General features: G+C 36.2%; 1 protein-coding gene across 2 annotated transcripts in view; it reads left to right on the top strand.

The window, feature by feature from the left end:
• Positions 1 to 6,894, top strand: part of LOC106872976 (coiled-coil domain-containing protein 149) — a 40,508-nt gene extending 33,614 nt beyond the window's left edge. For both annotated transcript variants that reach the window (XM_014920162.3, XM_052965707.2), the window contains one exon: positions 4,580 to 6,894. In XM_014920162.3, coding sequence (XP_014775648.1) covers positions 4,580 to 4,983 — 404 coding nt within the window. In that variant the 3' untranslated portion in view covers positions 4,984 to 6,894. The remainder of the gene's footprint in view (positions 1 to 4,579) is intronic.
• Positions 6,895 to 14,156: the final 7,262 nt, after the last annotated feature.

Below are 14,156 nucleotides of genomic sequence, written 5' to 3'. Positions count from 1 at the left end.
ATGTACACATTTATTGATGCAACTAACTTTTTCAGTTTCCATCTACCAAATCTGCTTACAAGGCTTTGGTTGGCCCAGGGCTATAGTAGAAGGCACCTATCCAAAGTGCCATGCAGTGGAACTGAACCCAAAACCAAATGATTAGGAAGCAAACTTCTTAATCATAGAGCTATGCCTGCACCTATATATATATATCTCTAGAAGATGCAAATTCATTGAAACTCTACAGATCTTTTTTTTTTTTTTGTACTTATGTATTCAACCCATAGCTGTGAAATACTTGTGTATTTGATTTGAAAAAATATTACTGCTTGATGTTGTATGATATCTCATTCTACTTGACCAATATTTTTTAAAGACCATGCTTCAGACGATTGCTATCATAATCAGTTGGTTGTCACATTCTGTCTGCTGTTTGTTTATTGAGAACAGCATTTTTTGTTTAATATGGCTTCCACAATATTTGTGGGTTGTTTCTGCAATTTCGTGTGTGTGTGTATACACGCACACTCGCACACATGTACACACATAATTATATTAAAGAAAGACATAGTTCTGGTAAAGAACTGATCTGGATTTAATTCTTCATTGCAGCTATATCAGTTTACTAAAGCTTCTAATTTTCTTGCTAAACTTATAATACTGGTCACATCATCATCATCATCATCGTTTAACGTCCGCTTTCCATGCTAGCATGGGTTGGACGATTTGACTGAGGACTGGTGAAACCGGATGGCAACACCAGGCTCCAGTCTGATTTGGCAGAGTTTCTACAGCTGGATGCCCTTCCTAACGCCAACCACTCAGAGAGTGTAGTGGGTGCTTTTACGTGTCACCCGCACGAAAACGGCCACGCTCGAAATGGTGTCTTTTATGTGCCACCCGCACAAGCCAGTCCAGGGGCACTGGCAACGATCTCGCTCGAAAATCCTACAGGAGCCAGTCAGGCGGTACTGGCAACGGCCACGCTCAAAATGGTGCATCTCATGTGCCACCCGCACAAGAACCAGTCCAGGGGCACTGGCAACGATCTTACTTGGCTTGCAGGGTCTTCTCACGCACAGCCCATTTCCAAAGGTCTCGGTCCGTAGTCATCGCCTCGGTGAGGCCCAATGTACGAAGGTCTTGCCTCACCACCTCAGCCCAGGTCTTCCTGGGCCTACCTCTTCCACGGGTTCCCTCAACTGTTAGGGTGTGGCACTTTTTCACGCAGCTATCCTCCTCCATTCTCACCACATGTCCATACCAGCGCAATCGTCTCTCTTGCACGCCACAACTGATGCTTCTAATGTTCAGCTTTTCTCTCAAGATACTTACACTCTGACGGGTATTCACATTGACATTACACATCCAACGGAGCATACTGGCTTCATTCCTTGCGAGCTTACGTATGTCCTCAGCAGTTACAGCCCATGTTTCACTGCCATGTAGCATGGTTGTTCGTACGCATGCGTCATACAGTCTGCCTTTTACTCTGAGTGAGAGTCCCTTTGTCGCCAGCAGGGGTAAGAGCTCTCTAAACTTTGCCCAGGCTATTCTTATTCTAGCAGCTACACTTTCAGCGCATCCACCCCCACTACTAACTTGGTCGCCCAGATAGCGGAAGCTATCGACTACCTCTAGTTTTTCACCCTGGAATGAGATAGAAGTTGTTTCCTGTTTGTTTGCAGTCTTTATTGCACCTGAACATCTGCCACAAACAAAAACTAACTTGCTAGTTAACCTGCCTTTGATGTTGCTGCACCTCTTATGTGTCCATAGCTTGCACCGGGTACATCTTATAGAGTTACTACCTACTCCTTTTCTACATACTGAGCAGGGCCATCTACCTGAAGGGGTTTGTGTTTTATCTACCTTCCTACTTATTAGGATTTTGGTTTTAGCTAGGTTGACTCTAAGGCCCTTCAATTCTAGACCTTGCTTCCACACCTGAAACTTCTCCTCTAGTTCTGATAGTGACTCCGCAATTAGGGCAAGGTCATCAGCATAGAGGAGCTCCCAGGGGCAACCTGTCTTGAACTCCTCTGTGATTGCCTGGAGGACTATGGTAAATAATAGGGGGCTGAGGACGGAACCTTGGTGGACCCCTACCTCTACCCGGAATTCATTGCTGTACTCATTTCCAACCCTCACCTTACTGGCCGCATCTCTGTACATCTTTAACATTCCCTCTTTGATCACCCATTCATAGATACATTTGATCTCAAGCATTAAACAGCTCATTGTATTTATCAGATTAGTGTATTGCTATATAGAACCTGTTAATAAAAATATGTACTTTATTTCTGTTAGTAACTAATATATGTCTATTTGTATATTAGCACATTACTATCCAATCTAAGGCACATTAAACTATATGTAGCCTATATACAATTACTTCTACTACTATTTACAGTGTTCTCCATATTTTAATTTTTAGACATTAGTGAAGATGTTGACAGGTAAAATAATCTATTTATTCTCTGTATATAGCACTAATATTCTTTCTAACTTTCTCACTGCCTCTCTACAGTTTTTTAATATACTTCTTTTTATCTAACATATGTATGACTAATATTAGCCCTTTTTTTTACTAAAAAAGTTTCAGTTTTTAAATTACTAACTGCATTTGGTGACATAACAAAAGAGTTTGCAGTTCACTTTGAATCCCTGTGGTTTAGAGTTGGCACTGCTAGGTAGTGACTTCTGCTACAGCTGTCATTGAAGGAAAGAGATGTGTGGTAGGGTCATGGGGCTAGGCCATAGAGAGAATGATGAGAGGGCTTCAGGTGGAACAGAAGTTGTGAGGAAAGGACAGTGAAAGAGAAAGAGAGTTAGAAAGCAGTGGGTGAGTACAATGAGAGAAAGAGGGGCTAGAGGGTACCATAACTCTTATGAGGAGACATAAATAAATGTGTGTGTGTGTGTGTAGATGCAGGCATGGTGGTGTGGTTAAAAAGTTTATTTTTTCCTAGTCACATGATTTCAAGTTAAGTCCCACAGCATGGGACCTTGAGCAAGTGGCTTCTACTCTTCTACTATAGCCTCAGACCAACTAAAGCTTTGTGAATGGATTTAATAGACAGAAACTGCCAGATGCCTATTGTGTGTATGCATGCATGTATGAATGTGTGTGTGTTTGTGTACATAGGTGTGTTTGTAAGAGTAAACTTGTATTTCCCTTGCATTCACTGGCTTGTAAAAAAATAAAGGTAACTTTCTGACAGTGACATTTGCTTGCAGTCCATGGTATTTTTTTTATTGAAGTAGCCTGGAGAAGACCCTCTGGTATAAAAGCCTGCAGCTGAAATAGTTATGATCAGTTTGCTCTCACTTGTCACAGGATATTTTACAATGGATACTTCTTGTACAAGCATGTAACTGTAATCCAAAAATGTAAAGACTTTATCGCTTTACTTTTTCATTCTGTTTCTTTCTTAGATGATAAGTTGGACTTAAGAACCATCTCAAAACACATGGGTGCATGACAGTGAACAGTGATTGACTGAACTGTAACTAACAAGATGGCCATTATCTGACTAGGTGAATTAAGTGTCGTGTGTGTGAGTGCACTGGTGTGCATGTGTGTGTGTGTTTACACATACACACATATATCTGTAGGCATGGTTCTGAACCATGTTGTTTTAGGTTCACTTCCAAAGCATGGAATTCATTGACTGGTGTCTTCCATTGGGTTGACCTGTACCCAATGAGTGAAATTTGGTTGATGGAATATGGAAGAAGCCTATTATAAATATATATTTTGAGGGCCATTTAGTCTTGATGAAGGTGTAAGAACCTCTCTAATGCTGATGCCACTAAAAATGCACTCAATACACTTTGTGTAAAGTGATTGGTGTTAGGGAGGACATCAGGCCATAGAAACCAAATAAAAACTGAAACTTCCATGCAAGATGTGGTCTCCTGACCTGTCTAAGAAAGCAGAAATGATCCATCCAAATTGTATCAGTATCGAAATCAGATGTAAAATGACAACAACAATGATATATATATATATATATATATATATATATATATATATATATATATATACATGTCTGTGTGCATGTATGTGGTTTTTCTTTCCTTTTGTCTTTATGTGAATGTGCTAATTGCAAACAAAAGTCTCCGTCATACAACAGTTTAATTTGTTTGTAATCCTCTGCAAAAGCTTTTTCAGTTATAATAAAGCTGCTAATTGCTTGAAGAGGGTAACTATAGACAACTGCTTTTAAATCTTGAGTTTCTTTGCCCAGATTATATATTCATATTTATACCAATAATAATTGGTGCACTCAGTTTTGTTGCTAAATGCTTGAATAACAATCTAGAAAAGCTAGGGTTTTCAGAAAAAGAAGTCAACTAGCTAACATGTATAGTACAAATGCAATCTGTAAGTGGAACAGTAAAAATATGCAAAACTTTTCTCAAAATTAAAATGCAACATGGCTTTTGTTATAACATTCCAGTGATGGAGTTTTGTATCTCTGTTAGAAACCAGTTCCTTCTTTACAGGAAGATTCCAAATGATTAAAAATAGAAAACATACATACATACATACCTATCTATATAAATACATATATATATCTAATCTTTTCAGATTATGACTGTTTTTTAAAGGATTCTAAAATTGATGAAGATCCAGAAATAAGGAATGAGGATCTTTTGAATTATGAAGAAAGAGATGAACCTGAAAAAGTTCTAGAGGCAGATGTGTCTGATCCTACAGAGATGAAACTTTGGCAGTTGGTTGAGACAGCTACATCAAAAGTGTCACACAGGCAGAATACTCAAGTGAACAAATCTCAAGATGGTTGTGGTACTGAAGCCAGTCATCCATCTGCTGTTCATCAATCTGAATCACATGAATCTCAAGATAACACTGTCCAACCAGACTTGCTAGAGAGGCACAACTTGTCTTCACAACCTAAACATGCATTACCAACATCTTCGAGTTTATTTCAGGACGGAACCAATTCTCACAATATCAATGTTCAAGTCTAGCTAGTCTTAGTACTTTGATAGTTTTCGGTTACTCTAAAATTAATAACTTATTTTTTAAGCAAAAATAAGAAATTCTCCTTAAAACACTTTCGTAGAAAATTTTAAAGTTAAATTTTTATTTAATAGTTTGAAACTATTTTTTTTTAACCATTATCCCATGCTAATATGGGTGAGGTAGGATATTGTTATGTATTGTTATTGATATTGTGGGGGATTTTAGTGGGGTGGAGATTGGCAAATTTACAATTTAATCACAAACCTCTTAACCATGACATAAAAAGAGGTACCAATTTTCAGCAAAGCCACCTAAACAGATTATTAATATACAAATTGCTCAATCTTTCAGTAAAATTATGGGAGGATTTTCATTAATTATTCCTTCGTTATTTCTAATAATCAGTTTTAATCTTCTAGGATTAGTTCCGTATGTATTTAGACCATTTAGCTATACCATTATTACCAACATAGTGTGATGTACCACAAATACAATAAATTTGAACTTTTGAACATGTGATTTATTGTATATAGTACTTTAACACCACTGCTACTATCTCTATGATAATGAGGAAAAACAAAATCTGCAACTTTCAGTATAGTTATTTCATCAAAATATTTGTGTTGGGTGAGTTGTAATTATAGTGCCTAACTTTTACTTCTTTTTGATGTAATTTACCTTCCTTTCAACTTCAGATCATCGTAAATATTGAATATATTCCTATAAGCAGAATGCATTATTATTATTAAGGCTTAGCAGTATATCTTCCAGTTCTTTATTTTATTTCTTAGCAGTATTTCTTCCAGCTCTTTACAGTATTTCTTTCATCTCTGAGCTAAAAAATGCTGCCAAGGTCAACTTTGCTTTCCATCTTTTCAGTGTTGAAAAATAAGTACCAATTAAGCCCTGGGACTGATGTAATCAACTTCTCCCACCCCTTAAAAATTACTGGCCTTATGCTAAAATTAGAAGGAATCATTAAGAAGGTAGAAATTTACGTACCAGTATTTAGTTCTGAGTTCAAATCCCAGTAAGTGGACTTTGCGTTTTATCCCTAACAAGCCATGAACTTATATCAATTCAATTGGCTATACACTTTGACATGTGACTTTGTGTCAGTGTAAGAAATTATGTGTGTTTTAAATGGAATCATGTATATCTTATAAATTTCAGCTGGTAGAATCTTTACTTCTCAGGGAAGGCTTTACTTAAAAACCTTACAACCTCTAAATTCAAGAATATTCTAACTATAAATAACACTTGAAACGAACTTCTATTGATGCTGTGTAACTAATGAGTACTTCATCAATTATGTTAGAAGTATTTTTGAGATTAAGTTTGGGGTGTATATTGAGTACTGAAGTAAGCAAGCCAGTTTTGATTCCTGCGCAAAGTCACTTCACTTCACTTCACTCGCATGATAATTGCTTTTGAAAAAGTCATTACCTCACAATAATTCTTTGTTACAATTTTATCGCTTTGTGTCTCTTAGAAATTTCTCTTATATTCATGATGTGGCTGGTACTGTAAAACCGATTCCAACTTTGGTTCTGGATCTCTATGTAACTACTATTTCATTCAATTTATAATTGCCAACAAGCTTGCATTTGTATGCAATGTTCAGGTTTAAGAAATTGATATATTGAGTTTGTGATATATGTATTATTGCCAAGGTTTAAAGTATTTTTACAAGGGGAGGGGGAGATAAGAATTGGCTGTTATTCTATTTTTTTCTTTTTTTAATATACATTTTTAGATGAGGAAAAAAAAGGACTTTACCAAAAGTAACATTTTAACTTAAGACCTGTTGTATTATTTTTCATTTTTTTTTTTTGTTACATATTATTCTTGTTACCATTTTTATACAAATCTTGCTAAATAAGCAATAAAATGTGATTATATACTTCAATCTTAAATTTTCTTGAAAACCTCTTGTTTATATCAAATATAGAAGTTCTATTTAGAATGGATAAACCTCATTTTACTCTCCATACTAGCAATTATCTAGAAGGACAGATAGCTATCTAACTTAACAATTTGCAAAGATTGTCTTCTTCATGCCAACTGAACCGATCAGAAGTAGCAGTCAAATCTCCTTTAAATCACACCCTATCTTTTTAAAAAATGATACATTGAATAAGAGAGTCCTAAATATTAATTTCCAAGAGTCTCTGAATCATGAAGTTTATATTCTTTTGTCAAATTAGTGCCCCATAACTTTCATCTTTTTGCATTAAAACTGGCCATATCTGGTTCAAATATTCTATACGTTTTATGATCAAACTGACCGGATCTGCCTTCTCACATTGGCCCTACAATGTCATTCCAAAAATGAGCAATCACGTCATTGAAATCTCGAAGCTATGAAATAATGCATGATTAATTTAAAACAATGTGAATAAATCAGGATTACATTTGACAGTGTAATCTGAATGCTAGAGTTAAATTACTCCTTAACAGTGCTTTTGCTCAGACATCTGTCAATTATTTAAAGGCCTCATTTGAATTTATATTTGTCTATAATATTGTTACACGCACACAAAAAAAGAAAAAAAAATCCTTTCCTTTGGAACTTAAATATTGGAGATGTCTGGAAGAGCTGAATCAGTAAAGAACTTGATTAAATGACTTTGAGTTTTTTTTTCTGATCTTCTTTTCAGTTATCAGAATCAACATTGTCAGTAGAATCTATCCAACACATCTCTAGACTTTGCCACAATTTGAGAAGTCAGTATTAGAGGCATTGGTGAAAAATCTTGCAGAAATACTCGTACATATGTGGAATACATCAACATCATCATTTAATGTCTGTCTTCCGTACTGGTATAGCTCAACAGCATCTGATGAGTTGGAGGATTATGTCATGCTCCAATGTCTGTTTTGACATGGTTTCTATGGCTGGAACCCCTTCTCATTGCCAACTACTTTGCAGAGTGAACTGCACGTTTTTTTTTTATGGCACCAACACTAGTGAGGTTATCACATAACTTGCAAGACTAAGATCCACCTCGACTGAGTGGAACTAAAACAGAGGAGGCAACTTTATGCTAGAAGAAAAGTTAAAGAATGAAGGCAGGAGCTCGAAAAGGTTTCATGCTCTAGAAGAGATACATGGCTACCTTGCATTCAATTAAATTTTTTTTAATAGTATTATATGCATAAACTCTTTAGTATATAGGATGTTGAGTAAATCTAGATTTACTTGACATTCTATCCAGGAGCAAGATTTGTTACTGTTATTTAGACCAAGTATAGGCAGTTTTTTTTGTTTTGTTTTTTTTGAGAAGCAGGCTGCATCAGGTGGACTATGCTACTTAACAAATTAAAGGTAATTTTTTGTTTGGCATGGCATTCAGAAAGTACTATGGGCCACAGTCTGCCCACAACTGATTTAGACCCTGTCATCAAAAGCACTTATAACTATCTACTGTGTTCTGTCTCTTCAAGAAAAAGTGGCAGGTATGATAAGAGAAATTTGATTGTTATTTCTTGCAATTCAATTGATCATGTAGAGATTCTTCATTGGTTTACTTCATCACTTACAAAAATAGAAAACAGTTTTTACCTGAGGTTGTAAATATTTTTAGCCAGAGACATCAATAAATGTATTCTTTATTACCATATTCCCCCCACACACACACACCTACATATGATAAAAGAAATGTAAGTTGTATTTGTTTGACATTTCTCTTCAGTAACAAAATTTACAATGAATAGAATATGTTGAATATGATCTGTTGGATTTGTAATATTAATTTGTATGAAAGGTAAATACAAGAAAACTGAGAAACCAGCTGGACTTACAAAAAAAAAATTATCCGTGCAAGAACAACAGCTGTATTTCATATGGATATGTAATATAAAGAAATGAGAAGAGTTAGGTATAATATTACGAGTACTATCAGCAGCAGTAGAAATGATAGGATATTGTTTATAAGATGAAATGAAAATAGTGATATATTATCTAATACACATCAGAATGAGAAGACATTAAAACTGATAAATTTAATCTCTATAGTGTTAAGCTGTTGAGACATTTATCAAAAGGACATCATTCTCCTTTTCAAAAGAGAATAACGAACTTACAAGTAAATAACTTGTGGAGAATATGAAGGTTTTATTGAAAATAATGCAAAAGTGGGTATAACTTTATTGATACAAGTCATTAAAATTGTACATTGTAGGAACTCTTGTCCTTTATGACAAGCAAATAATAGGTAGTAGAAGCAACATGCCATCACTGAGTTATAGACGAAAAAGGGATGCAGGCTGTATCCACAGATTACAGGTTGTTTACAGAACTGACACTTTATGAGTAATGTGCACAGATGGATGAAATTTAAAGAATGGAGAAGCCAGCATTGGTGACAAGCCATTAACTGTGACCACTGACATAAATCACCAATGAGCAGATGAAATGAATTGCAGACAAACAAGTTACAATTCTCAAGCTTGTTGCACAATTGGATTGTGGTCATAATGCATTACAGATGGTGGAAGACTTAAGGTATTGGAAAGTGAATTCCTCAGAAGCTGACATCCAATTTGAAGGAGAGCATCTAATTTATTGGAAGCATTTGAAACCAGTACCTTTTTTCTCATCTGGTGACAAGGGATGAAACATGGGTGTACATTTGATCCAGAAACGAAGATTCAATCCATGGGGAATGACAAGCATATCTTCTGGTTCCCTCCTCTTCAGTCCAGTGAAAGACAGTCTTCTGTGACAGTTTAGTCTCAGAAAAGGGCTGTGAAGAAGTGGATACAACACAACACACTCGCCTTTTTCGCAAAGAGAATTCAAGAGTTGTGCTCAAAAATAGTGCATTCCTTGCTATGAAAACTGTGTTGAGTAATATCTTTGCATAGAGGAAGAGTTACTCTACTAACGTGCAATTAGAAAGACTTATGTTGATTAATAATAGTTATGCTCATTTTTGCATTACTTTTAGTTTAAACCTCATACCCTAACTACTAAAAATCACAAGTTAAGATGAGCCCCAACACTCCTTGTCTACCAGGCACTTAGAATGTATTGAAAGAGCTTACTTAAACAAGGTAAAGGAGACATATTTTTATAATTAGCCAATACATTCAGTAGTAAATTTAAAAAAAACCAAGCCATGCTGTATATACATACCTGTAGCATTATTCAACTATTTCTAGTAATGTAGTGTCTGGAGAACTGTAAGCTGCTATAACTGCCTGTCTCTTCAAATAGCAGAAATCTAAGGAAGCTGTCATTACCTTGACTCACTTTAAAGTCACACTTGATAAAGCATACAAGGAGGCACAAGAATCAAAAACTGAAGAACTTGATGACTTCCATAATGAAAATAAGCATGTTGCCGCCCAGGTAGCTTTGAAGATAATTTCTCCAATGATGAACATAGCAAGGAAAAACACTGATCAGCATTGAGGTCTGGTTGAGTACTTTCAGACTACTTCTTGGTAAAACAGCTACATAACTCCAAATCTTGATGACAAGCCTTTCTTCAACTATGAAGTACCAGACCGCTTGCTGATTGAATCTGGCCCATTTACCATAGAAGAGCTTTAAAAAATGCCTAGACAAGACATCAATTCCAGATAATAGCCTAGCCACCATCTGGAAGAGTCAACTCGTCTACGTCTGTTGGACTTGAGATGAGACCAATAAAGGAAACAAACCAACAACCTTTTCAGTCTTCAATTATTCTACTTCCAAAGGAAGATGATCTTCATTTGCCTCTACGGAGAAATTAAACCCTTACCTCTAGCTTTATAAATCTTGAAAGATGCCCTAGTACTTTTTCTTTTTGTAGTGGACCCCCCCCCCCCCACCTCTAGCAGAAGTGATCAAGACATCAGCAGAACCATATGTCAGTGACTTGCTGATGATGTAGCTCAAAGTGTGTGATGCACAAGACATCTCTTGAGAATGCTTCAGTCAGTCAGTTTCTCAATGCTGACTGAGTGTAGGACTGGAAATAAGGATAAGAACCACCTGCAAAATTTCATAACGACGACACATGACACAATGACTTGAAGTACCTTGGGTTGACAGTAAGAAAGACTTCCTGATATGCAATGAACAAGCCTAGAGTATCTGTAACAAGCTTCAAAACATCTATTAATCATTTCAAAGTCAACAAGCCTGGCTTTCTCCACAGCATTCTTCTCTATGGAGACAAAACCTGGACATCAAAGGAGTTTCAAGATCACATCGATGATACATATGCCAGACTTCTGATGAGGGTTCATGGGATTTGCACAAGACCAAAAAGGAAATTTATGGACACATTCTATACTGAACAACAGGCCATACAGATATCATTTTGGAGACTTCTCCACCCTAACAGGATGAAGACCATTCAGTTGCTTTAATGTTATTAGCAGAGACACACATGAAATTGAAACCTACCAAAGCTAATGGGGGACAGAGACTCCTGGCACAGTGTTGTTAAACATCTTAGTTGCAACCACTTGAAGTTATCAATTACAATATAAAAATGTTTTAATGGTACAAACATTTCAAGAGACTACATCTAAGATCTGAAGAAGGAATTGTAATTCCAAAATATCATCGGACTATAGATAACCAAATTACAACAGGTATGTAGTCCATTTTTTGTTTTATAGTGCATTGTTGTACCATTCTAAACTTTATTCTTTAAAAGTATATTAATTTAATCAACCTCCCATTACCATTGTAAAAGATAAATTCAAGCAGAGATAGTTTTTGTTGGGTTGCTCCACATACTAGAAATAGCTTCTATGGAGTGCATAAATTTACATTTTGCAAAGACTAAGACAACAGTTAAATGTTACCAGCTGTCACTCTCCTGCACTTCAAAATATCTAGTAAATTAAGAAATGAAAGAATTCCATTTCTTTCTAATAGTTTTGACTGGTGGAAGATGCTGCAGTTATGGTATTCAAAGGTGATCTGAAACTAGCAAGATCAACATTGCAACTGATATTCTCCCTAGATGCAAGAGAAAATTCCAGAGGGTTGATCAGTGTGGTTTATTTGTACCTAGAGTGGAGACAATATGAGTGCTGAAAGGAAGAGAAATAAGATGAGAGCCTAAGAAGAGGTGGCACATGACCAGGTAGCTCAAAGGAGCAGAGACCTCATTTGTTGCATTAGAAAAGGTAATATTGAGGAGATAGTACATTTGTGAACCAGAATATTAGAGACCAAAATTGTACCACCAGTCAGTTGAGTGATCTTTCTCTAGAGTGTATGCGTGTACATAGTAGCACCATCCCAGATGCCATAAACTATATACACTGGTCTTAGATCACCTGTGAACTTCATAACTGCCATACTTTCCTCCAGATTAAAGCATTAAAAAGAAGTGGAATTCTTTCTGTTGTAGATCTTACCAGAGCTTTATACAGGATTAGTTATAGCTGGGAACTGAAATATTTTTTGTCTGATCTTATTCAAGAAGGTTGTTCTTTGTGGTGCATTCTTTGCTAGATTACAGGTCTGAGATTACCTAGCATTTAAAGTAACTGAAGGATATAGTTTTAAGGGTGAAATTCCTATTTTGAGTGCAGCATAAATAAGCTATAACAGGAGAATGTTGTTTGTTATTTGGTGAAACTTGGAATCTAGGTTGGATTTTGAACTGCAGACATTGTCCAGCAGATTTTAGGGTTATTTTATGGCTCATGCTTTAAAGTGTAGTTGCTGTTAGTATTCAGTGAGATCAAGATAATTCATTGCCAGAGGCCTTGTCCAAATGCTTACAAGACTGAAACTCAAATAAATGAATCCATGCTTCAAGTGGTGGAATTACACGTGTAAGCTTGCAACCCAGTAAAAATTAATAAAAATGGCAGCTTTTATATAGTTGCTTGACCCACCAGAGGCAGAAACTATATCATCAATCATTACTTAATGTCTATTTTTTTATGCTGGCAAGGGTTGGACGGTTTCAGGCTTCATTGTCTGTTTTGGTATAGTTTCTACAGTTGGACACTCACCAATCACTACAGAGTGTACTGGGTGTTTTTTACATGGCACCAGCAAGACAAAGACCCCTCAACTGAGAGTGGGGAGTGACTTTGTGCCAGTTAATGAGAGATTAAAGGTATAGAGGGACAGGTATCTTACTGCAGAGTAGATACATGGATATTCTAGTTGGAAAAGAAAGGACGGTGAGTTAGAGAGTAAGATAAAGAGAATAGGTGAGTCAGAGAGCAATAATAAAGAGAGAGGGTGATGAAGACGTGTTGGGACAGGTGACAGTTGAAAATAGAGTGAATATAGGAGAGGTTTGGGGGAAGGGGTTACACTAGATATGAGAGGACACTGAGGGTGATAACAGATAAGTAATATGTTAACACAGGAAAGAGAAGGTACAGAAAGGTGAATGGTGGAGACAGTAGGCAGAGAAAAATAATGGAAAACGGAAGTTAACTGAGTAAGCAGGAGAATGTAGTATGTGCCTATTCTGATCTTGGAGATGAAATGAAGGAAGAAATGGTTGACAGGGCAGAGAAGATGTAGGTGGGGGTTGGGCAGAGTCCCTCACAGAGAGGCATTATCAAGGTGATATTAGGACATCAATTGTTGTGGTAGGCAGGTACCTAGCTCTTTTGTCATTTCCTTTGTAGAGTTCAGTGTTGAGATCGGTCTTGGAGCCAAACATGAAGTATCAAAAGCAAATACAAGTGAACTGAAACTAGGAGAAAGAGAGAAACTAGAAACAGAGAGTGATAGTAGCAGTGTAAAACCAAGTCAAATGGACATTGTAAGAAACAGATTTTCTATGTAGATATTAACTGCCAGTGTGAGGGAAGTCTATAACTAGGAAGTCATATACCCCAACTCTAAAGAAATCCAATATTTATATTCAAGCTTTCTCTGCAATTAACTTGCTTTATCAGATCTTGACCTTTTACATAAACAAAAACACATGCACTGCAAAATGCTTTTGATGACAAGGTTTAAATAACGTGTGCAAATGTTCATGAGCCTCCCTCATCATTTCTTTCTTACAACTTCAAAATGGATAAAAAGAATGCAAAATGAATTCCATTTGAAGCTTTAAAAGGTAAACATCAGAATAGAGAAAATACAGATGGTTGATTAGAAAGAATACTCAACAAGATCAACTGCAGTTAGTCTAGTCTTACTGCACTTGTGTCCATGCCAATGTACTTAACTATTAACAGAATTCAT

The sequence above is a fragment of the Octopus bimaculoides genome, chromosome 2 (assembly GCF_046866305.1).
Source record: "Octopus bimaculoides isolate indiv1 chromosome 2, ASM4686630v1, whole genome shotgun sequence".
NCBI lineage: Eukaryota > Metazoa > Mollusca > Cephalopoda > Octopoda > Octopodidae > Octopus > Octopus bimaculoides.
This window is presented reverse-complemented; position numbering and strand designations above follow the sequence as displayed.